The sequence below is a fragment of the Chionomys nivalis genome, chromosome Y (genome assembly GCF_950005125.1).
Source record: "Chionomys nivalis chromosome Y, mChiNiv1.1, whole genome shotgun sequence".
NCBI lineage: Eukaryota > Metazoa > Chordata > Mammalia > Rodentia > Cricetidae > Chionomys > Chionomys nivalis.
In genome coordinates, this window is record NC_080113.1 from 4,926,386 (window position 1) to 4,941,453 (window position 15,068).

The 15,068-nt window shown below is 36.9% G+C and overlaps 1 protein-coding gene and 1 pseudogene across 1 annotated transcript; both read right to left on the bottom strand.

Annotated features, from left to right (window-relative positions):
* Positions 1 to 520: 520 nt before the first annotated feature.
* Positions 521 to 1,003, bottom strand: LOC130868864 (probable ribosome biogenesis protein RLP24; annotated as a pseudogene).
* A 4,180-nt stretch (positions 1,004 to 5,183) lies between these two features.
* On the bottom strand, positions 5,184 to 12,769 carry LOC130868852 (RNA-binding motif protein, Y chromosome, family 1 member B-like). The gene is given in 10 exon segments (XM_057760867.1): positions 5,184 to 5,230; positions 5,233 to 5,505; positions 5,858 to 5,946; positions 6,024 to 6,109; position 6,709; positions 7,463 to 7,571; positions 8,246 to 8,395; positions 10,472 to 10,646; positions 12,073 to 12,179; positions 12,661 to 12,769. Coding segments are annotated over 10 exon segments (1,146 nt in total).
* Positions 12,770 to 15,068: the final 2,299 nt, after the last annotated feature.

The window sequence follows — 15,068 nt, forward strand, 5'->3', positions numbered from 1 at the left end:
CCCACAAGCTGCCGACTACACAGCTGAAGCGGGGCAGAAAGCCCAGCATAACTCAGCAGCACGGGGGCACTGTATGAGGCCATAATGCAACTCTAAGGAGATACTAAACAGACTAAAGCAAAACAAGAGACTGGGGTTGTCATGAGAATGGTTAGTTCCTTGCTGTGACCTCTGCATCAATAACCCTAACAAATAAACTATCCTAGTGCAAGGAAAATATTACTTTATTACAAATTTCACACTAGCATAATAGTCAATGCAGAAACGCTGCCTGGTGCCATTAAGCAACAATTCAACCATGTTATGCCCAAGGTTCACACCTTCATCTACACACAAACTTTCATGTTTCTGTGAGCATAACACAGTGAAGCAGAACATTGAGTTGAGACCCACATGGATGTTTTTACAGGCTGCACTGTAGAGAGAAGCACGCGAGTCACCTTTGCCTGGGGGACATTATGTAACCAATCAATAACTTAGGGACCGACAGTGTGCATAGGGCTGGCTGCAGGCGGCACCATTAGGAAGCGCCCTCCATGTCCACATCCTCCTGTAACTGCTGTACCATTTTTTCCTCCAGCTGCTTTCCTTTGCCTGTAAGAGGAGCCCAGATAAGGTGGATGTTCTGTTTGACTTTGATATCCTGAACCTTCTGTAGCTCTTTGTTTTTCTTCAACCTGTTCATTATAAACTTAGCCTGCCGTTTCTGTTTGATCTCTTCAACCCTCTTCATTGCATCAATACTTTTATTCCACAGTTCTTGCTGGTATTTCACAGGTTCATTTCTACGTTTTTCAAATTCAAATGAGTTTTCCACCATGAGCTCCTTGCCAGCTGCCTTCCGGAAGGTTTTAGTCCACCTGACCTTGTGTGGATTCCACTTCTTGAAGTTTCTACACTTGGATTTGCAAAATCAGAACACCTTGCAGTCATTGCGGACGAACATCATGCCGTGACCAGGGTAAATCGGCCCGGAACAGAAATAACATTTCTCGATCCTCATGTGTTGACTCCACGTGGGCCCCACCTCCAAGGCGCCGAACTTCTTTTCCTTTATTTCTTTTTTTTTATTTATTATGTATACAATATTCTGTCTGTGTGCACGTCTGCAGGCCAGAAGAGGGCACCAGACCTCTTTACAGATGGTTGTGAGCCACCATGTGGTTGCTGGGAATTGAACTCAGTACCTTTGGAAGAACAGGCAATGCTCTTAACCACTAAGCCATCTCTCCAGCCCTTTCCTTTATTTCTTATAATACTCTTTCTCTTTAAAGACTTTACCCTTTTTTTCTCTCTTTATATTTTTTCTTCTCTCTCCCAAGCCTATGTCTGAATCTGTCCTATTGTGAATCTGTAATTCTTTACTATCCAGGAGCACTTCACAAAATGCTTTACTATCCAGGAGCACTTCTTAAAAACTTAAGTTGCACTATGTAGAGGTAATATGGTACTGCCTGTTTACTGCCAGTCTAAACCTCAACTGCACTGTTATTATGGTAATTACGATCGTTCCTGCCTGAGGTCAGCACAGTTCAGCAAGGTGGAGCAGCTTGTGTCTCTGAGCTGCAGAGCAGTGGGCTGCTCTGGATGTTGGCTCCAACTCTCTCCAGTTTCAAAATGGAGTATTTACCATTTTGTGCTAGGTCTGGGGCCACCAGGTAGGAGCCACACTCAGCACTTTAACTCTGAGACTGAACGTGTGGCACAGAAACTCTTTTCATCTAAGTTACAGCCAAATCTGACACACAGAGCACTGCATAGTCTGGAAACACCTCTCTGTATGGTGGCAGGAATCCGCCATGCTCTTCCACCTGCCTAAGCCTGATTCGGCCATCTGCCCAGGTGCAGGCGGGGAGCCCTGAGCCATTGGCATGGTCTCAGCTACTTTCCTCCCGATCCCAAGTGGGAACAGAAACATTCAGTTCCATAAAAGCCATTGAAATGCTTTAAAAAGCCAGAGTTTGCACTGGCGGCACAGCCCCAGGAAGCCGCGTTTTAAAATGACGCAGCTTTTTTTCTGCCACTGTTGCTGAATCAGGAAATCTCTCTACAGCACGCCGTAAGAAACAGCAAAAGACTGTGTTAAACTCTTTTTTTTCTCTGTTTAAAATTAAGCTCTCTCAGGTTTTACATGGAGTTTGTTACCACGTTGGGCAGCCACTCTCTAGTGACAAGCAGAGGGCTGTGTCGTGTCGTCCCCCCCTCCCATTCTCACACGACTAGTTTAGCCCCAGAATAATTACACGGAAACTGTATTCTTCTAAACACTGCCTGGCCCGTTATCTGTAGCCTCTTACTGGCTAACTCTCACATCTCGATTAATCCATTTCTAATGAGTGTAGCACCACGAGGTGCTGTCTTACTGGGAATATTCTTAACCTGCATCCATCTCTGAGAGGATAGCTATGGCAACTGACTCACTTCCCTTCTTCCCAGCATTCTGTTCTGTCTACTTCACCCACCTAAGGGCTGGCCTATCAAAGGCCAACCAGTTTCTTTATTAATTAACCAATGAAAGCAACAGATAGATAGATGACACTCCTACATCAAAAGGCAGACAAATAAAATACATTTCCTAAAGCACTGGGGAAAGATTTATACTCAGAGCACAGAGAGTTGAAGATTATAGGCAACTGGAAGCTTATTTCACATACTGCTTGAGGTATCTGAATAGAAGCAAATCCACACAAAGGTAGAAGTGTATAGTAATACAAGGCAAAGTTTGTCTACAATTAGAGCCAAACTTCTGAAATATTTGAAATCAAAATAATTGATATGTTTAAACAAAATGTCTATCTGTTGAATCCAGACGACCTAAGATGATGGTGCTGGGAAAAGCAGGCTTTGGCAATTCACTTGCTAATCACACTTTGTTGATGTAACTTCTCTGATGCATAGCAAGAATTAGATACTAAGTATTTTTCCCAAGTTGAGTAATTATTTTTATAATCTGCATAAAATTAGTTGATAGCACAGTGAAGACCAAAAGATGTCTAAGATCCAAGTGGTTCCCTTGTCTCCTCAGCAGCAACTTTTCCAACAGTACCTAATATATACACTAAAGTCAGTATGGTTCTATTAGCACTTTGGAGTCTCCTGTCAGACCTAAATGTCCCTCACATACATGTTAAGGGTGGCATTTCTTTCAATTGTTGATTTAGGTTTTCAGGATTTGAAAGCACTAGACAAGTTCTTCTAAAAAAGATGGTTAGCTACACATTTGTATTCTCAACAAAAATCTACCTATAGGAGACAGAAATCCCATAGGTCTTATAAAAATTCCAAGGAATCGCATAAAGGAATCTTATTTTTTCACCTTTCATTAGCTTTTTATTGACACCGACAAATATGCATGAACAGAACATGTAAAAAAAACTGAACAAATTTATAAGAGAATGTTACCATTTCCCCAATTTCTCATCCTATGTGATTTGTTAGTAAAACCCTTGACTGGCAGTTTTCCCTTTTTATTTAAAAGCATGCATGTATCTTTTCATCAAATAATGTAAAATTACTCTTCGAATGATCAAGGAAATCAAAGAATCCTATTGTAGTATAGTGAATTAACAATAATACTTACAGCCCTGGCTGCAAATCCAGGCATTCAGTTTCACTTAACCTAGTCCTTGATCCACAGAGCTACATAGCAGTGGAGTCTCAGTGCAAAGGACAGGTCCTTGATTTTTCTGAGCTTCCAGGAACACTGGTGAAGGCTAATCTTAGGAAAATGTGAAGAGGAATGACAAGACAAGGATACCCTAACTTCTTTCATTGTTTGCCAAAGTTTATTTTCTGCCAATTAGATCCTAAATAACCAGACTTAATTAAAATATTAATTAACCAGACTTAATTAAAAATAGCTTAAGCTAGTTACTATCCCTTACAACTTAACCCATTTCTATTAATTTATGTGTTGCTACATGGCTTATGACTTGTTACTTCATTTTCTAAATCTCCTGCTCCTTGTCTGGCTGTCAACCATACCCTTTTCCCAACATTCTGAGTCTAGTTTTCCCACTTAAACTCTTCCTGTAGATTCTGGCCAGTTAGCTCTTTAATAAACCAATGAGAGTAACCCATCTTCACAAGCATCTAAAATAATTATTCCACAATATCAGCTTTTTAGTGTGGGTCTTACCAGCTCTGCTGTGTCTTAGAGACTTACTTGCAGTTGTGCCTCACTCTACTCCTAGATGCTGCTTCTACTGGTAGCTAGCAGGACTGGCCAGTGGGTACTAGAACCTGTTGTGTATTTCTAAGTTCACAGAACCAAAAGTGCAAGAATTACAGTCCCTTTGGAGGCACAATGTTTTTAGTTTTCCATCTTTCACATATAAAAATCCCTAGTGGTGGGTTTTTGAGAGTCATCCAATCTACTATCTATCCAAAATTTGACTGACATTGCTAAGGTAGCCTTAGTTTATTTATTCTTCTCTACTTTCTCCTTTTACATTTTAGTCTAGCATTTTTTTCTGTATTCTTTTCAGGTTTTACTTCTAAGATTGTAATTTCTCCCAGATTTTTCTTACCAATACTATGGCTATAATGGGAGTCAACACTTTGGACAAATCTGCAGCATGAACAATTATACTTGTGCATGTTCCTTCCAAGTGCTTTTGTAGCCTCATATATTATCCACAGTATTTGCATAGATTTAAAGTGAAGTTGCTTATTACAAATGATGCAAAATTCTTCTATATATTGACATATAACACTAAACTTATGTCTCAGAATCCATAAACTTTAATACGAACTCACTCTCTAAATAAAGATGTTTCTATGTTTTTTTTAAACCACAATAAAACCAGACAATGGCATCTCATTGCAACTTTTATTGACAGACTTTTTTTAACAATGCAAAAACTTAATCTCTACTAGAGTAAATTCTATTTCTACAATTAACAATTAAGAAATTTTATTTAACAAAGAGTTACTCTGAACAGTTATATCTTTCTCATCTTTAGTTTCAGAAAAGAATTCATGGTTGGAAAGTTAACTTATTTCACTTTCCCCCCAAACTAATGTTTTTCAGTATTCAAGCAACACAGTAAAACTTAAAATATGTCTCTTCTCCTAAATAAACATATTTTAGAGTTCAGATAACATAGGGATAACATTTTATTTTTCCTTTTGGAAATGAAGTTAGGCACACAACTAAAGACTTTTAGTATCTGCCTCTACTTTCATATCTGCTTTCTCCACGACCTCCAATAGAGCTCCTAAACCTTGAACTACTACTGTATGACTCACGAGATGGCATATACAGCCTATCCATAGGTGAATGCTCTCGTTCTTGTCTGCTCCCACGCTCAGGATATTCCCTATCAAAAGGTGGATGAGTTCCTTGCCTACTGCTATGTTCATAACCCCTTGAGTATGTATCACTTCTGCTGCTTGAGTGATTTTCTTGGCTTCCACTATATCCATCTCGTGAGCCACGATAGTCATCATAGCGGTTGTTTCCCCTGTAAGTCCCTCTTGCGGATGGTGCCACACAGAAGCTTCCTAAAATCCACAAACAACCATTAAGAAATCAACAATTTTTTAATAGTATATAATGAATTTAAAGTTCCAAATACTTAGCAATATGTGCTTTTATTTTCTGAAAATGGGCTGGGATTTCAAATTCTCATATTGTCTCTTAACTCACTGAAATAAGCATTGACATTATTTTAAAATGCTTTTTCACAGACTAGATAAATGTAAGAATGCCTATTTACTCATAATAGGAATAAGTTAAGAATGCAAAATTACAAATATTGTAAACATCCCCTAATTAATCAATAATCCACGCTACATTTCTATGTAAAATTCAATTAAACAGCAATTATTTATCAAGTAAAAATAGGACTCTTACCATAACTTTCATAGGTATCTCTGTATGAGCTTCCACTAGAACATTCAGAATAATCTCTATCCTGTCCTCCACTATAGCCAGCATGTTCACTAAATTGTAAAAGAACATTTTAATTAATGCATGAATAAACAATTTCAGAAACATATTCCATAAAAAATTGTAATACCTGAAGACTTTAGATGCGTGTTCATCCTGAGAGCTGTAAAAGTCATAATCACGGTATCTGTATCCTCTAGATGTTGATGCATATTCCTTGATGTCTCGAGAACTTGGATAAACTCTCCTTGGATAACTTAAATTAAAAATAATCATTCAATTTTTTAGGTTTGGTTAGTGGTCCAGTGAATTCAGGGGAACTGGCAAAGATATTAATGGGTACTTCTCTAAATAATACAAGCCAATGGCCCCAAACATGAACTGCGTTCATAAAAATTACTAAATATTATTATAAAAATTCAAATAAAATATGCTAATTAAGCACAACTATCAGAATTATTAAAAAATTTTAAAATGCAGACAAACACAATACTTGGGAAGAGAAAGATTGTTAAACCCTAATACCTTAACACAAGACTGGTAAGATATAAAATGACAGGTTTTTTGTTTTGTTTTGTTTTTTTGATTTTTCGAGACAGGGTTTCTCCGTAGCTTTTGGTTCCTGTTCTGGAACTAGCTCTTGTAGACCAGGCCAGTCTCGAACTCACAGAGATCCGCCTGCCTCTGCCTCCCGAGTGCTGGGATTAAAGGCGTGCGCCACCACTGCCCGGCAAAATGACAGTTTTATAAGGTAACATATTACTATATTAGCAAGCAATTTCATTCCAATACACTTAAAAAAAACTGAAAACAACTCTAATAACTGTAACATGAATGTCCCTACCATTGTTACATCACAAACAAAACCAGACAGCTTAAAAATTATATACATGTAGTAAAATATAAGTCATAATAGAAATACAATAATTTAAAAAATTAAATATATTAATATACTATCTAAAATAAACAGCTCAAATCAGAATACAGCATATTATTTGAGCCTTATTAATAGTATATATCTAGAATATGACTGTGCAATTGAAAGGTAATAATTTTTTGTATTGAGAACAGATGATAGAGTTTTTAATTACACATATGCAGAGCACGAGTATGACTGTGAAAGGACATCCTCAAATGTTTGTTCTTAGATATGTTCCAAAGTCTGTTCAAGACAGTGTCTCATACTGTTCTGGAACTTTGTCATACAGGCTAAAGGCACATGAGGTTATCCCAAACAACACAGGTGAGGTTATAGGTCTTATGCCTGACTTTTTCATGGGTTCTGAGTATCTGAACTCAGGTCTTCATCTTATGAAGGAATTACGTGGCTCAATGAACCATCTTTCAAGTTTCTTGAAAATATTTTTTGTAAGTATCTATTTATGTAATTATCATTTGTGAGAAATGTGCTAGTGTACGGTGGCCAGAAAAATCTCTTTTTTCCTGAGATTTTGTGACATCTTGACATCTCCTTAGACTTTGACACTAAATACATTGTTTTTATTTGGCACTAAATACATTAATTAATTAAAACAATGAAAATTTAACCATTTTGCTATTTTTCTTTACCTGTCTTTAGAAGAGTGTCCATAATCCCTTGGTAACAGGTAGTCATCTCTTCTGGAAGACAGTGTCTCTTTTCTTGGCACATTTCTAGAAATCTCTCGACCATGTGGTTCTGGACATATAATTACAAATACTATTTTGCAAATATTTCAAGTTGTAAATATTTCAAAGTAACATAATTAACAATGGATTTTTCTTTCCAAAATACTTTTTAAAATATTCTAATACAAGCACACTCCATCTCTACACCTGCCTTGTATGAAGAAATAATCACTTGGTGTGTTATTTTCTGACACAGTTGTCATATCAGTAAATGGTACCACATGTTTCAAACATAGTTTTCAATGTAGTCAAATATCAATCTGCCTGTTTAACTTATAGTTAACAAACTGCTCATTTATTTTCATTACTCCAACTATGTCATTTATATTTTAATGATCTTTACTCATATTGCTTATTGTGTGCTTCATTATGTTGTTTCTCTACCACCTAAAATTCTCTAATCAAAAATGGATGTAGGTGGGTGGGCCTTGGACTTCCCACAGGGCAGGGTGCCTTGCCCTCTCTTAGAAATGGACAGAGTAGAAGGAGGGTGTGTGTGAAGGAGCGGGAGGGAAGAGGGAGGAGGGGAGGAAGTGAGAATTTTGATTGGTAATACTTATAAAGTAATAATAAAAATATATAAAAAACTCATTATCATCATGTTTAAAATTTTTGGATACATCTAGAAACCTAGACATTTCCTGCTTTCTTTTATGTGTGTGTGTCTGTTAGGCAAGAATTTACCCTGTCCTCTCAGTCCAGTACTCCTTCTTGTCAGAGCAGAAAGAGTAGATCTTTTAAGAGAAGGACCTTCATTTTTCGAAGATAAACTTCTTTTAACTGCAAAGTGTCTCCGAGAACTCATGTTGAAATCAGGAGTATATCCACAATCATCTGCATTTAAAGTAAAATCTTCTTAGATAAGGGACATCAATACTTCACAGAGTAAGGTCTAATTGTCATCACAAACTTATTAATTAATGCTATGGTCTTAGAAACTAGCATTTTTCCTAAATTGGTAAAATTTACTATTTCCTTTTGAAACTATCATTCCAAATAATGGGCAAAGGCAACTTTAACATTTATTGTATAACTTAAAGCTCTACACTCTGTTAAAGAAATGATAGAGAACTAGAGGGAAGGATAAACAAAAATTTATCAATTAAATAAACCGAAAATATGTATTACATATAATTTGTTTCATTACTAGGAAGAATAAATTAATTTTCATGTATTCTTATTTCCAGTAATATTCTATAAGGCACATCTATGAAATACAGTAATTCAAATGTAAAAGCAAAATATACTTACCAAATACCAAAAAATAAGGATAAAGGAAATAATACATCATACTGTTAAGAAAGTAACACTACTTATGAAACATACATTAAATTCTTAAAATCATTTGTTTAAACATTTAAGTGTACATTCTAATTCCGAGTCGTAAATAAATTTCTATTTTCACACACGAGACTAAAAATGTTAGATTTAACTCTTAAGAGTAATCCATCTTAGAAAATATCACCTGCCAACAAATAACGTATTATCAAAACAGACTTACTTGGTTGTTGAGGATTGGTTAATAAACAATTAATATACATTTTAATAAAATTTGAATTTGTTTTTAAAGTATGTTCATCATTACTACCTAAAACCATTGTGATGTATCATCATATTCTCATTCATATAGCAAAGATTAACATTTATATAACTAGAAAATGGTGTTACAGAGTCATCAACTCCTTTGACCAACTCAAGGTTTAAATACTTAAACGAGGATAAATTTTGTCATCAGGTTTATAAACAAACTGTCATTAAAAGAACAAGGAAAAATAAAACAAACAAACAAAAAAGAACAAATGAAAAGTTTTTCAGATAAATGCACAATAACAAATGTTGTAGGGCCAATCCTAACATTTGAAAATATATTTCTGAGTTCTTGAAATTAATTTTATTTTCCTATTGACTGCTGTTTTAACTTTTAACCCTAAAAGTTAGAGGTACAATTCACATTTAATTCTGGGCTCTGCAGCAGAAAATGACAAACATGATAAGAAATAAATTGTGCAGAAAACCTGTTGAATGTATAAGGGCTAATATAAACAGCTTAAGAACTTTGAATTCTTCTGTATAATGGTGTACAAAGTTAACATTTAAACTAAGATTTCAGTTGTTTAAATTAATCTTGCAATACTTTGAAATAATTTTTCAGCTTGGTGGTGGTAGTGTATGCCAGCAGTCAGGAGGCAGAGACAGGTAGATCTCTGTTGTGGGATATTTTGATTGCACTCTGACACTCCTGACACTACCACTTAAAGTCATACCTTGAGTCACAGAGGTGGAACTAGTAACTAGCTCAGCAGAAATGCCCAGAGAAGTCAGGAATTCAGGCAGACACAATGCATAGGAAGGAAAGCTTATTAAGGACTTGGTTCTGGGATGAGGTGTATCTTGAAGTGACTCTGGTCAAAGTGCAAGGTCAGCTAGTTGCTATTCAGTCTCTTTGAACTAGCAGATTTTCATCCCAGTCTTTAACTTCTGAATCTTTAATATTATAGAAGGATAAAGACTTAATTTAAACCTATATGTTACAGCTGTTGCAGAGTCATGCCATAGACACCAGAAGTCTCTCCAAGTCATGGTCTGAGTTGCCAGCTGGGTGCTGACTGAGGGGCTTAGGGCAGCAGACAACAATTAAAATAACAGTAGATTGATGTATAGCCAGTAAGCCAACAGAAAAACATCAGATCTCTGAGTTCAAGGCCATCACCGCCTATTGAACAACTTTCAGGACAACAAGCCCTACACAGAGAAACTGTCTTGAGGAAACCAAAAATCAAACAAAAAGGAAATAATTTTTCTAGATAAAATTAACAGTTTTGCTCATAATAATGTAAATAAAAATAGAAATATTGTGGCTATATTATCTTACCAATTTTCAGTCTTACTGCTACCACTATGTAAAATTACCCAAATGTTCTTCACGTGAAGGGTGACTTCTTGCTCTGCTACTTTGTCTTCTTCCACATTTCAAAATCCTTGAATAGCCTCTGCCTCTTGAAATGGGTGGTGGTCTCCACCGACTACCACTTTCAAGTGATGGTCTGCTGGCTTGCTCTACTTTAATTTTTTTTCCATCTAAAGACTTAAAAAGATCAAGAATATTATTAACAATGACAAATTTATTAACTTACATGTTTTAACTCTCAGTGAATCGAACATGATTTTTTTAGAATATTTGGATTCTTAAAGCAAATACATACATGTTCATTTTTTCCAGAAAGGAAAACATATGAGACAAAAACAGAATGCCAGTTTTTTTACCATCTGAAAAACAGAGCTTAAAATACAAAATGGCATTATCAAGAGTTAAAATAAATGAACCATAAAGGTTGGTGGAAGTGGAAGAACCCTGTTATAACAAATGATCAGTCCTAAAAATATCTAAGTAAAACAGACAAAGCAGGTTGTACACACACGTATGTATTGTATATATGCAACAATGAAATAAGAGACCATGAATTTGAAAGAGAACAAGGAAGAACACACACTGAAGGATTTGAAAGGAGGGAAGGAAGAGAGAAATGACAAAATTACATTAAATCCCTCAAAAAAAACATATTTTAAAAGTTGCTGGAAAATATTAGAAAAAATAGTAAAGAATAAACTTAAAAGTAATTTTAATTTTTTTTCATGACTCTGAAAACTGCTATGGGAAATGCAATCTAGATTCTTAGATGCAGAAAAACAAGAGTGTCTGCTGAACCAATTTTCTAAAATATATAAATTAATGAGGTGACCATTTTCAAAATTATTCTTACATAAGGTGGTTGTTAAGACAAAACAGAATTCCAACTATGTAAAAATAAACAATGGTTGATGAAATAACTTTATAGTTATCTATTCTGATAATCAAAATCAATTTGACTTAACTGACATCTGTAAGATTTGTAATCTATTCAAAGGTGAATTTTACGCAAACGACTTTCTCAAGAACATTTTGGATGCTCACCTTCCTGGACCTAGATAGAAGTGGGAGGACCTTGGTCTTCATGTAGAGCAGGGAATTTGGACTGCTCTTCAGTATCGAGAGGGAGGGGGAGTGGACTAGGGGGAGGAGAAGTGGAGTGGGGATAGGGGGAGGGGAGAGGGGGGAGGGGGCAATATGTGGGAGTTGGGGAAGGGAAATGGGAAACGGGGAGCAGTTGGAAATTTTAAGTAAAAAAGAATAAAAAAAAAAAAAGAAAAAAAAAAGAACATTTTCCCACAGAATTTCTTCCATAACCTGCCCAAACCTTTTTCCAACATTCCAATACTAGGCTATTGCCTGTATCTTGTGAGTATCTCTTAAAGCGTATATATACTCAATTTACACTATAGCAGAATATGATCCTGATGCAGATTTAATGTATATGACAGTTTAAACCTTCTAAAATCATAATTTTGTTATTGGTTTATAAAAACAAAGCTAAAAATGTCAGTCAGTTTTTGTTCGTATTTTAGCAAACTGAAAATACCATCAATTAATAGTATTAACTGTTTAACAAAGTATATTCTAATTATATTCTTACCACTCCATTCATTTCTCTGATAGCATTCTTTGCATCTAGAGGATGTTGAAAAGTAATGAAAGCAAAGCCTCTAGACTTCTTAGTTTCCCGATCTTTCATCAAAATAACTGGAACAAACAAACATTTCTAATTTATAAACTTTATAAACCTAAAATTTCTACAATTTTCTAAAATTATCAATTTTTAAAACACTTATATTTTGAAAAGCGAGGCACAACACAGCACCAATCATTAGGACAAACTTTAAACAAGACCCTAAAATCTTATGTTCACATTGTTACTGGCATTCTCAGTATCAACAGACAATAAATTTAGTGCCAGTCTGTTATTTTGTCATATATCCACAGCATACACACATGTGCATGCATGTACACACGTACATACACACATGCATACACATACATACATACACACACAGACACAATCTTGGGTATAATTTTATCTAATGCAATCAGTTTTATAATGAAGAGAAAATTATAAAAACAATCATGCATTTACAATAATGAAAATATCATAGTTTCTATAATTCACAAAAAAATACTTTATATACACTCTGAAGAGACTTAATAGTATTGTTTTAAGAGGTACCTTGTGCCATGGGTCCCAATCTTCCAAATACTATTTGAAGAGTTTTTTGTTTGGTCTCAATGTTGAGGCCTCCTATGAAAATTTTCCCAGGCTGATCAGCTTCTGCCATTTTTCTATAAGTAGATAAAAGGATAAAATATCATTATAACATGCTTAAAACAAAAATACAATGAAGCTGGAGAAATTACTCATTTCAGAGGATGCAGATTTGATTCCTAGAACATGGCAGTTCAAACTCTAATTCTGGCCTTCATGAACAAGCACATGGTTCAGAGGCACACATATAAACAAAAGACTCATATAAAAAGTACTAAGCAAATAAAACAAGGAAAATACATAACCTTACATCTTAATGGTATCTTCTCTCTCATTATTTAGGACATGTTTGCTTATAGTAATAACTTTTCATGTATCCATTCTATTGGCCATTTCCTCTAGCTTTCTTCAAGCCTGCCCTTCCCATGAAGAGATGTGCCACTAACGTGTTTTACCCATGCTGCAGCATCCCATTAGTCTGCCTTTCCCAAGCTTTGTGTTCCAACAGCCTGTCCTACTCAGGTGGGGGTGACCCAGCATCTACCTTTTACAAACAGTAGCATCCCACTAACCTGTATTACCCAGTCAGAGGTGACCTAGGACCCTACCCTTCTCAGATAGCAGTTGTTCTACCTAGAGCGCAGGATTTGCTAGTTTGCTTTTCTCAGCCGGTTTACTCAACAATCTGTCCTACACAGGCAGAGGTGTCCTGTTCCATGATCAGTCCCATGCTATGGTTTCATGCGGCAACAGGCACCTGAGGTTTTCAGTGCAGCGTCCCACATGCATGTGCTTCTCAAAGAGCAAGGTCCCACTCGAGACTTCACTCAGGCACCTTATCCTGCAAGACTGGTCTTTGCAGAGTGCACTGTAGCAGGAACCTATAATTTTTAGAGTCCAACAAATTTGCCTCTCCCAGGCTGCAGCGTCTTACTAGTCTGCTCTACCCTAGCAGCCACATATTAGGGTCCTTAAGGAACTGTGGTGTACGGTCAGCGTGCCCCACCCAAGCAGCAGAACGTTGTTAGCCATCCTAAGCTAGGTTCCTGCCACAAACCCATCTGTAGGAGAAAGTGGCATCTCCCCTTCCCACAGGGTTTCTCTGTAGCTTTCTAGCCTGTCCTGGAACTAGCTCTTGTTTAACAGGCTGGCCTTGAACTCACAGAGATCCGCCTGCCTCTGCCTCCCGAGTGCTGGGATTAAAGGTTTGCGCCACCACCACATATCCAGCGGCATTTTAGCATCCTTTTCTTTACAGGCTACAGTATTTCACAAACTGGCCATACTCAGCCGGCCTTATATAGGAGGAGTATTCCCCGCACAGAGACCAGAATCTTTGTAGCCTACTCAACCAAGTGGGCAGTATCTTAGAAAATTTCCCTATCCCAATTACTCCAATTCTCAGAAGTCGGCTCTCCCCAGGCTCCATCGCCCACCCTTATAAATCAGCAGCACCTCACAAACCTGTTCTACCCGGTCCATGGAGAGTTAGAAAACCTCGCCTCACGAGGTGATAGCACGAGCCTGTCCTTAAAGGAAGTGCCTAACGAGAGGACTCTGCGCAAGCGCAAGTGACGTCTTCATTAAGTCTAACCTATCAAAGTGGTGAGTCGCTCAGGCCTCTCCTTCCAGGAGGCGGGAGTCCAACCCTACGCAGGTGACGTGTTAGGACGCAGGCTACGTATTCCTGAACTGTAACGTATCATCATAGCACGAGCTTGTCCCCGACTCAAGCTCTTCCTGATGCCTAACCTAAGTGTTGTTTTATCAGGAGCCTACACCGAGGCAATGATACTATAGCATTAATACGTGTTGCCTGTGGTTCAGGTGCTCTGAGCTGGAAAAGTTAAACTGACTTTGCTGTGAACCCAAAGCGGCACCTGAAACAAAATGGTGCCTAAATGCTTGGCGCCTTCGGCCAAACACCTCACAACCCCCAAGCCCCACCCCAAATCTAAACAACCGCTAATAGAAGCAACTAATTAAAAAACTATCAGTCACCCATTTCATACAAGTACATATTTAAATCCCTATTCCCTCCTGCTCAAGCAAATTTACTCTCCCATGAACAGACTTTTGCTCCGTTTGAAAGAATACATAAGTAATATTCGGATGTATGTTCAATTTTAAAACATTTCTACCAACCATGACAGAAAAATAGGTCTGAATTATATTTCCCCATGACAGCAGATAATAACGTTATATTATCTTTACTAAGATATAAAATGATGAATTAATTCATTACCTTTTGCTAATATTCTAATTTTTGTCTCAACAGATCACACACGCCTGAAGCAACCCGAACTTCCAACTAACGGCTCAACCCGCCTGGCAAGTAATATAAACAGGACGCAGGGACCCGGATGTCATCA